Raw genomic sequence first — 13,091 nt, 5'->3', positions numbered from 1 at the left:
TTAACACAGAAATCTTGGTAAAGTCTTCACTTACAGGAACAATCATTTTAAGTGACTCAGTGTTTCACATGCATTCATCCTATTCTAGCCTATTTACTTTTCATTCATATTATATGAAAATAGTTGTGAATAATCTAATATTTGTTTATGTTGTACAACATTTGAAATCAGAGGAATTTGCACAGTACTTACCCTAGGCAGAAAGTGACAATCTCAAAGTAAAGGTTACATTTAAGAAAACTCTGCCTTTCCTTAAGAAGATCTCCAATTACCGCATAGATGTTGATCTTCAGTTATGTTATGTGTCTTTGGGAAGATTCATGCCTCCATTTCTTCTGCTTTAGCAATCCAGAATAACTAAATTATTGCCACTGCAAAGCCAGTATTTGTTAGTCTTCACTCACGACATGGTTTGGAGATATAAAGCATTTTTAGTTTTATGTATATCAAATGAGCCCTGGTAGGACCTGAAATACAGGGATATAAAGATTTTTCTTTTTTTTTTTTTTTAATGAAACCCAAAAAAGGCCAAACTATTCAATTTACATAATTCTTATTTGCTAAATATTTGAGAACCGTCTCCTATATGCTATAGAAAAAGTCAAATGGGAGTTTCAAATTATCCAATAGCAAATAATTTGTTGAATAATGTTTATTCAAGTATCTAAGTATAGATCACTAAGTATAATGCTCTTTCACCCCCTCCCATATTCATAACTTTGGGAGTAATTACCATCTGCAGTTCCTTGTTTCGATACTGTCACTTTCACCAAAATGTTTTGTTTTGAAGGTATGTGCTGAAAATCCCTTCAGAAATTTTTGAGTCAATAATTCCAAAGGATAACAGGACATAAGGGGATAATTATATTGCCTCCCACCAATAAAAATAAACCAACTCAACACCAATGGTTGGAGTATATACAGTTATATACCCGAAGCCTTAGCAAGAGCCAAAAGTTTGTGAAATGAATCTTTGCTAAGTGTCATCCTCTCTTTCAAGTATCACCAATAGGAAGCAATCCACCAAGATATATCCAATCATCTTGAAGGGTTTCATATATTTCCTTTTATGGTAGAAAAATATCATTATCTCCTTTGAAAAGTGGCTATTGCCCAGTCCCCTCAAAGACCTGTAGAACATTTAACCCCATTTTTAAGTATTATTTTACTCCAAACTTCCTCTCAGGTAGGAGGACTTCTTATTTCAGTTATCTCATCAAAATATTTTAAATATGATTGAAGGCTGGCATTTAGCACACAAAAACTGAAATAAATGCAAATATATACCAAACAACAAAATATTAACCCTTTCAAAAATAAAGTGAGAAGAATGAGTTAAAACCTGCCTTCTTTCTATTTGAAGCCTGTTTGTCCAATTTAGTGTGGTTTTATGTGATTCTGCATATTGTGGAGGTATGTATGTCCCCTTTTGCGGGTGTGTAAATGCAATGGCAGGTGGAGCGAAGGGGAGACTAATCCTGACCAGACTTCAGCTGCAGTCACAATAGGTCATCTCTACTCCACTCACAGCACTTTCCAAAGATCGATCACTTCCAAATGCAATTTTTTAAATAACACGGATAGGAGTAAGAATCTTTCGTTTTCAGGATTATACTGCTTCTTTCATGAAAATAAGCTCAAGTTCTACATATCTATTCCATATCTAGTTTATTCTTGTAAGTATCTTCCATTTACAGAGAAAATATTAACCTGTGGGGAGAGATTTCACGTTACAGAAAGTAAACATAAACACATATTCAAAAGTAGACAGCTCTTTTAAAATAAAAACTACCTTTGCATTTAAATATATATACTCCCTGCTATACCTTACAGTTTACTCTTCAACTCAGTAATGATGAGACTGCTTAATGTTTCTGAGCTTTGTATCACATTTGTTTCATGCAAGTGCTTCAGTGAAACACTGCTCAGAACTTGAAAGTCACTTTTATTCTAAGGTCCCTAAGCTTATCATACTCTTGGGACTAGATTTCTCGACTTCTTTGCGTATTTTAAGCTGTATTTTCATAAGAGTAACTGACATTACACAGGCAGAATATAACAGGCAAAACAGATGCGGGGTGGGGAGGAGGAAGCAAGTCCACTTGGGGATTCTCAGTCATACAGTTCTTGGAAGGTTTTTTGTTCTAAAATAATTTTTATAAAAAAATTGTCTTCTAGTCAAGCACACATTTTATATTGAGGAGGCATAATGACCTTAAAATAGGCATTTCAAAGGTTTTTTTGTTTTTCTTTTAAAAAAAAGAGCAAACTAGGTTTTGCCCAGGGACACACCCGTATCAGAAGTAATTCAGTCATGCGATTCTAAATACAGAAGGAAATTATATACAATAAACTGTGTACAGCGACAGCCTGTATTCTCTTCAGCAAAGCAGGACTCTGGGGAAATTATATTATGTCAAAGTGACCCCTGTTGACTACCAGTTCAGTAAGTTGAACCCTTCGGATCATAAATTCTTGATAAATACTTTATCCATACAAGCAAGTATTTCAGTCTTGGGGGAGCATGTCAAAAGTTACAGTGAGTAAACCTCTAATTTTAATAACATCTTTAATTATATTTTATGTACCCACAAAAGGATAATGAGGGACAGGAAGAGAGAGGATCTATCATCCTAATTTTTTAATGGCAAACATTACAGCCTTCAGACACTGCACAGATATATGTTACCAATGATCCTTAACTTCAGTTCACAATGATCAATTGATTCTCCATTCAAGACCATTTAAAAAAATAAGTTCATAGCTCTTCAGAAATAAAATAAAACCACAGTCAGCATATTTTGCAGTTTTGTTTCAAGGAGGGATCATAACTAAAGTGGAATAGGTTAAGGAAACTATGACTAAGGTTAGATCACTAAGCTATGAGAAAACCATCTTGTTTCAGATGTGCAAAGGAGTATGTTTATTCCAGATTTTCTTTTAAAACAAAATATCTGTAAGATTCAGTATACAATTGTCATTATGTGGTTTTTCATAAGTGTTCATTGTTACTAATAGATATTACTGTCCTGAAGAACTGTAAAGAATTTACTACCTTCCTGTCAAGCTACATGAACTGTTTTTATTACAAATGACAGTATCAATGTAAATTTTCCAGTAAGAGAAGAAAGCTGTGTATCTCATGAGAGACATAGAGAATAAACGTGTTTCTGCCAGCTGTTCTTTTGCTAATGATTCCTTTTTTCTTTCTCCTACTATGTTTAAGTCCCAATATACAGGGAGAGTTTTGTCTGATTATTCATGGCTGTTTGCCCTTCATACACACTTTGCCACAGTGTGTATGAATATCTATGCTGAGATATTTCAGTGCACTATGCCTATCCAGATTTTATTACTTGCATTTTTGGACAAATAAAACTGGAGACAATTTATTCTGATTTGATGTAAAAAACCCCAAAGAAATGTAAAAAAATGTACACAATGCAGATGAGTGATAATTCACATACTCTAATTAGTTGCACTCTAATTAAACTTGAAGTTAGTTTGAGATTTGTTTTCCTTTTTCTTTTGAAATTTTTTATTTGTTTGCAAGCAAAACACACAAATCTGATCACTACCTGTTTTAAGACACCATTTCATAACTGCCCTGAATGTGTCCAAACTTTCTTTTCTCTCGACAAAGGAATGTTGATGTGGAAGTTTCCATAATAATCATTTGTGTTTCGCCTGTCTTCCTTAATTCAAATTAACATAACTTACAGATACAGCAGGAGAACTAAGAATATATCAAAATTTGTGTTTGACAGCATTTGAATAGATTAAAATATTAAGCAATGAGGATGGAGAGAAAACAAGCCCATAGCATCTACTTCCCAGCCTCAGATCTTCATTGTGAGCAACACTAGCTCTCACTGAGGTCAGCTGGTGCCTGTATGGTTCCAGAAATACAAGACAATCTCACTGTATGGTTCTACTACTGCTTCTGAGAGGCCTGAGAGAGGTGAGAGCCAAGGTCATTGCATATTCCTAAGTTTGTGCTGCTCCAGTGCTCATAATGGCTTTTGGCACATTTAAGGTGCAGCAGGAAATAAGTAGCAGGGATGTCCAGAGCTGAAGTACAAGAGTTTGGAACTCCATTTCTCCTGCTCCTGATGCACTTCCCTACCTTAGTGCCAAACTTGCCAAGGCAAAATAATATTCCACCGAGCCCTCTCTGTGGTTAAAAGCTTTTTACAAGTCTAAAGGATAAAGCAAAGATAAGTGAGGCACTAAAATTAACAGAAGATACTGAGGTCTTAATACAACTCTGTGGCCAAATTATAGAAATGCTAACTACAGTGTTCTCCAATAGACTGTAATCTGTGTTCATTCAATCTGGCTGTTCTTGCCAGCACATCTCACAAATGTGATGCATTGCTCAAAAGAGGTCTTGGATCAGACTCTAAAGCATGCAATACAATTGAACTTGGTATCAAATATGGCATCTAAATTTCATCACTACCTGGCCCAGAAGTTGTAAAAGTTTGGCTTTGAAAAGCTGCTTACTATTTAATTCATAACACAGCAGTGTTTACAGAAACAGAACACCCAACAGCCTGTAATGTTTATCTGTCTTTCTTGCTCTGCTTAATCATTTCTCTCTCACAACCTTACAGTGGCATTAGAAACTGGTTTGTGAATAGAAATTCTCCTTCCTTCTGTAAAAGTGAACATTGATATTTGTAAGTAAAAAAACCCCACCCCAATTTACGGATTGTACTTACACTGTATTTTTCCTTAACTTTGAACTGTAATTTAAGGATATATCAGATACAACCACACATTTCCATCAGGGTAGAGAACTAGGAACTTAGTTCTGTGTTTGCTTTGAGCTCTGCATTTGGAAATAAACTGTTACGTTCAAATTTCCCTTCCTGTTCTGAGTATCCACAAGAAAGACATGAAGAAACAAAGACTGGAAGGGAGCCTTCACCATGTGGTTGAAAATGATTCAGCCATCAAAGTGGAAAAAAAAGTTAAGTTTTTCAGAATCAGAAGAAATACTTCCTGAAAATCTCTGAGCATTTCTTGCACACACAGCAAGTATATTCAGACACAGTTTTCGGTTAAGCCTTCAGACACACAGTAACTTTTGTGATGTTTATTGGTGAAAAGTGTCTTAAACACATAGTGAAATTACCCACCAGTAAATAAAGTTTCAGGCTGATAATATCAAATATTGAGCTGAAGACTGAATGCAACAGAAAACGAGGGCTGCAGCAACATAACAGAGACTTCTTACCTATAACCAAACAACCAAAACCCCCCACATAATCTCTCTTGTGCATCTAGGTGTGAAAAGTAGTTGCTTGATTCATGATGCATTTATCTTCCATAAGAAATGATGTTTCTTGACTTCTTTCTCTCTCAAACTACAGTATTAGAAAGATAGCTACCAGAATTACTAAATAGAATTCTAGGGGGGGATTCACTGGGAGTTAACCATTAATCATACCATGATGCAAAACTGCCTGTTTGTGACATTCTATAATATACATCTTTGAGTTTCATCTGAAATTATTTCTCAATTTTGAAAGGAATTCTCCACAAATTTCAGTGATTTTACTACTTCCTTTCAAATCTACTAATTAAATTCTGTTTTGTTATTGTAAGAATAAAACTTGCACAGAGGTTGCTGTGGGCACACACGGACTACCGCTGTGATCAACACTGTCTTCTGCCAATCAACACTGGCAAATTATATTCCTCTTACTATCTTGACTCACTGTCCCATCTTAATAGCACATCTCTGTTGTAGAAATCATCTCCTTGTTCACTGCAAAGCATTAGCAGATGTTAGTAGTAAAGTTCACAGCAAATATGAATGTGTTTTTTAAAAACTTCATAGGGCACAATAAACTAACTTTACTAAGGATGGGTTTTAAAATACTTTAAACAGATTGTATATTTTTGATTAAAAATTTGTAATTTTAAAAAGACAATTTTTTCTGTAGCTCACATTATGAGCTAGACTCCCTACTGCAAGTCTCTTTGTGAGCATTCTTAACAGCTGTACAAATATCAGCCACAATGTACAGGCACCACACCAAATGGAAAATTACCAAATAGATGAAAACATCATGTCTTCACTGAAATTGTTACTTTCCAGCAAATTCTAAGGTACACATGTGAACAGTACTATCTCAGTTCTTTAGAGTTCAAAGTGATTGTTTAGTCTTGAGAAGAGAAAGCTCTGAAGGGGTCTCACCGATGCATATAAATACTGAAGGAGAATGCAAAAAGGAGATAGAACCAGACTGTTCTCAGTGATGTGCAGTCAATGGACAAAAGGCAAGGGGCACAAAGTGGAATACAAAAAATTCTGTTTAAACATAAGGAACAAAAGGCTTTTTTACTGCAGTGGTGATCAAACACTGGAACAATCTGTTGAGAGCAGTTAAGAAGCCTCTGCCCCTGATGTTATTTAAAACTCAACTGGACATGGCCGTAGCTACTCTAGTTGACTCTGCTTTGAGCAGAGTGACTGGACTAGAGTGTTGTCAGAGGTCCCTTTGTCCTCAATCCATTCCATGCTTTTTGATATCAAGTTCAAAGTGAATCCTTTCCACCATAATCAGTCCTTAGTTTTATGAAAGAAAATAATTTTTAGGAATCAAACATAGGTGCTTAAAAAAATGTTGAACCTGAGCCTTCAAAAATCAACTACCGAGTTCCACAGAAAAACAAAAATCATTGATTTTATAGATGCTGTGGCTTCCTACAGGACTTTTTATAGTAAAACAGATGCAGGATAGGGAAATAAAGACGTAATTTTATACTGAATAAAACTCACCTTCAAATGTTATGTTCTACTTTAAGTATGCAAGTATTACTGCAGCGAATCCATTCCATTTATCACTGAGAGGAATACACCAATACACACAAAATACTCAAACCATAGTGGAGCCAACAACTGACAAAATTGCCATTCTGTTCTCCCATAAAATGGAACAATATACAATGCTGAACAGCTCATCACAGTAAAGGATGAACATATAAAAACAGTTCTAGGTCTGCTATTGGTGAACAGAATTGTCATAGGCATAGAAAAGTGCTACAGTCAGGTTGCAGTGTTGTAGCTGTGACTAGGGATTAGACTAACATAAGCAAAATCTTAAAAATTGAAATCTTCCTGAACACTCTCTCAGTAACAGGTTGCTTGCTGCCTGCCTTTTTTTTTTCTTTTCTTTCTTTTTAATTTAGGTAGGTACACATAGAACATCAGAATGATGCAGCCATTCCAACTGCTTCCCCCTACAAGTTGCTTACATGAACTGAAACAATTTGACTTCAACAATCCGTTTGTACTTAAGATGGTCTGAAAATAAATTCTCAGGATTTTCCCTGCCTAGTATGTAATCTATTCCACATTAAAAACTTCTGTATCTAACACATTAAGAAGACAGGAATCACATCAGTATGTTCAAGTCCAAACGTATGGTCAAGCACGACTGACAATAACATTAATTTAGAATGTGACAAGCACCAATCCTGACAGAGTTCAAGAAGTGTTTTGACAATACTCTCAGGCACATGGTTTGACTCTTGGGGATTGTCCTGTGCAGGGCCAGGAATTGGACTCGATGATCCTTGTGGGTCCCTTCCAACTCAGTATATTCTGTGGTTCTGTGAAATATTATGCAGTCAATGCATTTTCCTCACTAAGTGTAAGAGGTTGATTTATCTGCAAAACTGATGTACCAGGAAATGTCATTAAAAACAAGAAATACAACAAATCATTTACCTCATATAGACATTTTAAAAAGGTGGCACTATGAAATATTTTCCAAGGAAGAAACTTGGTTAGGTTTACAAACAATACTAATGAACAAGGCCAGATATAGTCTGAGCCCCTCTCTTCCCTTGCCCAAACCCAGTGAACACTCTCACATTAATGCTTTATACCACAAAAATGAACTGACAGGACTAGCATTATCTACTGATACACTTCCATTTTGTGTCGTGTTTGACGTGGCTTGCCTTTGCCTTCCTGTTCCTAGTGGGATGAGACGGGCCTTAGGGAAATTTTTTAAAATCATATTGTAAGTAGAAATAGAAAAGAAAAATTTAAAAGAACAATGCTTTTGGAGCAGTGGAGTTCTACTCGAATTCCCTTTCTTAAATGAAGCAATTCCCAAATTCACGTTTACTTTTTATCTGAAGCTCACAGAAGAAATATTTAACATAATTATATAGAAATTAATAAATCTATACAACAAATAATAATGTTTTAATGCTATCTTCAGAAAACTACAACTAAAGAAAAATGCAAAACCATGCAAATTAAGCAACAATTTCAAATAAAGGGTTGAAACCTTCTTCAGCTAATTTCAAATGAAGAGTAGATTCCTAATGATAGTTCTTAAATGGGGAATAGAAGAACAGATGGACATACACTTTTCCCAATTCCCAATTTATATCCGATTTCCCAACCATCATGATTAGAGGAAAAATGTTAGAACCCTTCTACTGGAAAGAAACAAACTTGGAGAATAAAAAAAGAGTTACTCAAAGCTCTTAACCCAGCATGTTGTCATTGACCCATTGGATAACATGAGAAAAAAGGGTAACAGCTGAGACTCTGAAGCAATCAAGGCTGAGTTAACTGATCCAGAAAATTTTAATTGACAGGTATGATTTAGAATTACAAAAGAAAGGTATAAGGTGAGTTCAATTTCTATGAAAAAAGCAAACCAAAGCAAACTCCAAAATATTAAACTCCCATCGTTTAGCAAATTCCTACTGTATATACAAAAGTTCAGACTTATTTACCATTGCTTTATGAAATCCTGTTTTGTGCTATAAACAATACCTCTTTCTAACATAAGATACAGAAAAATTCAATTAGAGAGGAGGGAAAAAAAGGAAGAGAAAGTGACATCTGATAAAATTATGGATCTACCAAGCACTGATAGGTACAAAAAGGATCAATGCAGTTTCCACTTCTTAATTAAACATACACCTGAAGAATAAGATGTAGATCAAGAATTTCTGCACAACTGTAGTCTGCAACTGCAGAGAAGGACAGCTATTTCTTTTAAAATCCACATTGACAGTATCGAAATCAGCACAAGCCAGTAGAGCAAAACATATTGCTCTCATATGTATATGATCATCCCTCACATCCCCTTTAGAAGGCAGAACACTGGATGAAACCAAATTCCTACCTGTGAGCCAAGATGCACATAGGCGACTCGGATGTCCGCTTCTGGGTTTGTCAGTGAAATCTATAGTCAAGGAGGGGTAGGAGGAGAAGAATGAAAAGCCAGAGTATAACACAGCTGCATTAATTACTTCATCTTCAGTGCAGTTTGCACTGTTTTTATCTTACAGCAGCCATGAAGTGCCACTGTTCATTCTGCACTTCCATTGTTAATCTACAGTCTTAAGACTGAAAAGACCCACACATTAGTTCAGAGTTAACCTGACTAGAGTGGAATGGACTATTGGGTCAGTTCTCTCAATGGCATTACAAACACTGACTGATCCTGTCACCTTCCAAATCTGTTACTCATTCAGCAGCAGCGAAGTACTATAATGAAGCATGAAAAAGTTCTTGATTAAATGAAATCAAGTTTGAACAGGGAAGAGTGGGAGGCATTGTACTAGATGGCCTTTTCTGACCACCACCAGCACCTCTCTGCCTCCATCAGACTGAATTTCTAAGGTCTGTCTGGTAGTCCTATCAGCACTGTACTAACACTGTTCCTATGATTAAAACACATTATCTTCTTTCATCTTGATGCAATATACTCACAATAATTTATCTTTATTATTTGTTTGGTAGCTCTGATCTAAATAGATGTACATCATAGTTCCCAGTTGTACTCAACCTTGTTTCTACCTCGAGACAGAATCCAGTCATAACCTTTCGTACTAAGTTACCAAACTGGACATGGTTGGCATGTGGCTGGGGGAGAGTAATAATGTGTATGAAATATATTGGCAGTTATAATTTTTATCCCTTTTACAGGACTTGGTAAGCAAGATGACAACAGGTATCCTTAGTCTCTTAGGCATTCATGGTCTGCTTTCCTGTATGTCAACATACATCACTCTAAATTTTTTACATAGAAAACTAGATTTCAGGGGTCATTGCACCTTCAAGATAAAAACTGCTAGGGATAGGAAGAAATGCTAAACAGAGTAACAACATGAATGATAATTTGTGACATGGTTAGAATGTGTTAAAGAAAAAGAATTTAGTAGGAAGTGAGGAAACTCATGCACTTGTCAGAAACTGCTCAGCATTTAGTATTATGAATTTGCATATCCCAGAGCATCTCCCATGTAGCTTTTTGTTTTCAGCCAGCATATCAAGCTTGAATATGATTAAATATTTAATATTTGTGCTCTATAGGACTTAAGAATCTATGCAAATATTATGTCAGGATGCATTAATTTCAGAAGGGAACAGAAGAACCATGTTGTAATTTGTGTCATTTCAGTGTTGCAAGAAGCTGGAATAATTCTTCTTGTGTAAAAATGCCAGTTACTTCAACAAAAAAAAAATTGCACTTCTTTGTCATCTGTTTAGATGTTTTGGCCATGATAATCTAAGTTTCACTGTTGACATATAGACTTAGTGCTTCTAAACTACAGTGAAAACCAAGCTATATTTGAATGTGCAGAAGAAGGGAAATAGGGCACTTTATACTGCATGCCAAATAGAATGATAATCAGAACAACTTCCGTGTTAGAGAAATAAAATTAGGCTGCATTCCAGTGCCTAAAAACTTATCACAACTAGCATGCCTTAGGGGGTCAAAACTATCAGGCAATCTTAACAACACATACTGCCACCCACTCCACCTTTAATAAGGTAAACTGGGGGGGGGGGGGGGGGGGCAGGGCACACCTGTAATCCCTCATCCAGTTCTGGGCCCCTCACTACAAGAAAGACACTGAGCTGCTGGAGCATGTCCTAAGTAACAGTAGAACAAAAGGAAATGGCTTCATGTTGTGCCAGGGAAGTTTTAGGTTGGATATTAAAAAAAAAAAAAAAAAAAATTCTTCACCAAAAGGGTTGTGAAGCACTGGAAAAAGCTGCCCAGGGAAGCAATCAAGTCACCATCCCTCGAAGTGGTTAAAAGACATGTCGATGTGGTACTTAGTGGCATGGTTTACTGGTGGACTTGGCAGTAGTGGTTTAATGGTTGGACTCTATGATCTTAACAGCCCGTTCCAGCCTGAATTATTCTATAACTTTATGATTCAATATGTTTTCTTTATCCTTATGGTTTATTAATTTAAAACACTTTTTTTTTTGTAGTTGTTGAGGATACATTAGCAATTCTTAATAACAAATTTTTTAGGTCTTTCTAAGTTCAAACCAAAAGTATCAGACTAACAATGGCCAATCTGATTTGCTTTTCTTAAACTGAGGTTTTGATTTAATATTGACAGCCATGGCATACACAGCACAGTCTGCTGACCATTTTTCTTTTCTGCAGCCAAAGATTCTCCTATGGAAATAAATCTGTTGTGCTAGTAGGAATAAGAAGATGACTAAAATACTATTATATTTGAGGAAGAACACAGTGTACATTTCCTGATCCAAGCAGAAAAGGCAGACATAACCAGGATGTAATTAAATTTGTTCATAGCTGAATAGCTGTGTCCACAGTAATTTTGATCACGGACAGAATTTAAGATACTGCTTTGCATAGAGGTAACATATACAAACATACATGGTCCTTGAAAAAACCCTCCCACAGTAAAAAAACAAACATAGTGGAGAACAAGAGGACTCCAGACTAGTAAAAAACCTCAGGTAAAATGCTATTTGTTTTGATTTTAAACACTATTTAGTGTCCTCAGATTACTGATATTTAAAAAACTTGTCATCCTAGAAAAGTTACCTTGCAGGAGCTGAGGAACAAATTACCATACCTTTAAGTCCAGTGTGGTTTTTTTGTTTGTTATTTGTTTTTATACTATGTTGTTAAAGTAAAGAAGACAAGACAGTTGGAGACAAAATGGTTCAATTTCTTCTTGTTACAAATTTTTTGGATAGCGTGTCACTAAAACAAGAATAGTTTAGACAAACTACATATCTCATTGCTTTAATATAATAGAGAATAGGGAAAGAATGAAGGAGTTTGTCACTGAAATAGACAATTTGCATTCCCCTGATCATGGAGATCTGACACTGTCTACAGTTGTGCAAGTGCACCTAGTCTGTGCACAGAGAGGGCAAAAATACAACTTCATTTAGCCACCAAGCCCAAGACATGCTAGGTTCCTGTTTTCGTCTCACTGCCCCACCCCTCACAATGGGAAAAATTTCTTGGAGACGGTCTTCCTCAGCAAAATGCTGTCTGCATTAATAAGAATGGAACATACTATATCCATTCACTGCAACCAGCAGGATACTATGTGATTTTTTATAATTTTAATATATTAATGTACGTTTGGAGGTAAAAGCATAAGCTAATTTAATTAAAAACAAACAAGCAAACAAATCCAAACAACAAACCAAAAACCAAGCAACACACCAAAAAACCCCAAACGACACAGTACCGCTGAGATTTCTAATTGTAAAAACATCCCAAAGGGAAATCAAAAGTCTTTTCAGAATTGCCTCATGTACCAAAAGGAAGATAAACAAAAAAAGCAAAACCAGAAAACAGGTAGGCATCAGACCTCCTGATAACACACCTGAATCATGTTGCCTAGCCCTAACAATCTTTGTAGTGGTATGTTTCAGGAAGATAACAAACGTGTCTTTCAGAGAGAAAGCTTCATTATCATAGCAGCAGACTCCAATGCAAGTCAACTGAAACATGTTCAACTGTCTGGTTTTACATGGCTAAAAAAAAATTAATAAACTCAATGTCTCAAATGGAGAACTCTTGGAATTATCAACCCATGACTTAGCACAATGAGGAAGCACAAGAAAAAGGCTGCCAAATCAAAGAGCTCTCTCCAACATTTCTTTAGGTTGTTTTCATTGGATCCTTGCATACTAGGTAGCATTGCTACAAACCTACAACTCAATTTTAGTATTTCTCTTCTCTTGTACTTTTGAAGTTCAACTTCTGTAACAATATACTAGGTGTGCATCAAGCTACTACTTTCAGTGACAGCAT

The 13,091-nt window shown here is 35.8% G+C and overlaps 1 protein-coding gene across 10 annotated transcripts in view; it reads right to left on the bottom strand.

Annotated features, from left to right (window-relative positions):
* Positions 1-13,091, bottom strand: part of PPFIA2 (PTPRF interacting protein alpha 2) — a 330,580-nt gene that overhangs the window by 278,624 nt on the left and 38,865 nt on the right. For 7 of the 10 annotated variants that reach the window (XM_018080360.2, XM_018080361.2, XM_018080364.2 and 4 more), the window contains exon 3: positions 9,168-9,227. The exons of the other annotated variants lie outside the window; for them this stretch is intronic. In XM_018080360.2, coding sequence (XP_017935849.1) covers positions 9,168-9,227 — 60 coding nt within the window. The remainder of the gene's footprint in view (positions 1-9,167; positions 9,228-13,091) is intronic. 10 annotated transcript variants of the gene reach the window in all.

Source organism: Manacus vitellinus, unplaced genomic scaffold, assembly GCF_001715985.3.
Source record: "Manacus vitellinus isolate BGI_N305 unplaced genomic scaffold, ASM171598v3 scaffold_5_pilon, whole genome shotgun sequence".
NCBI lineage: Eukaryota > Metazoa > Chordata > Aves > Passeriformes > Pipridae > Manacus > Manacus vitellinus.
This window is presented reverse-complemented; position numbering and strand designations above follow the sequence as displayed.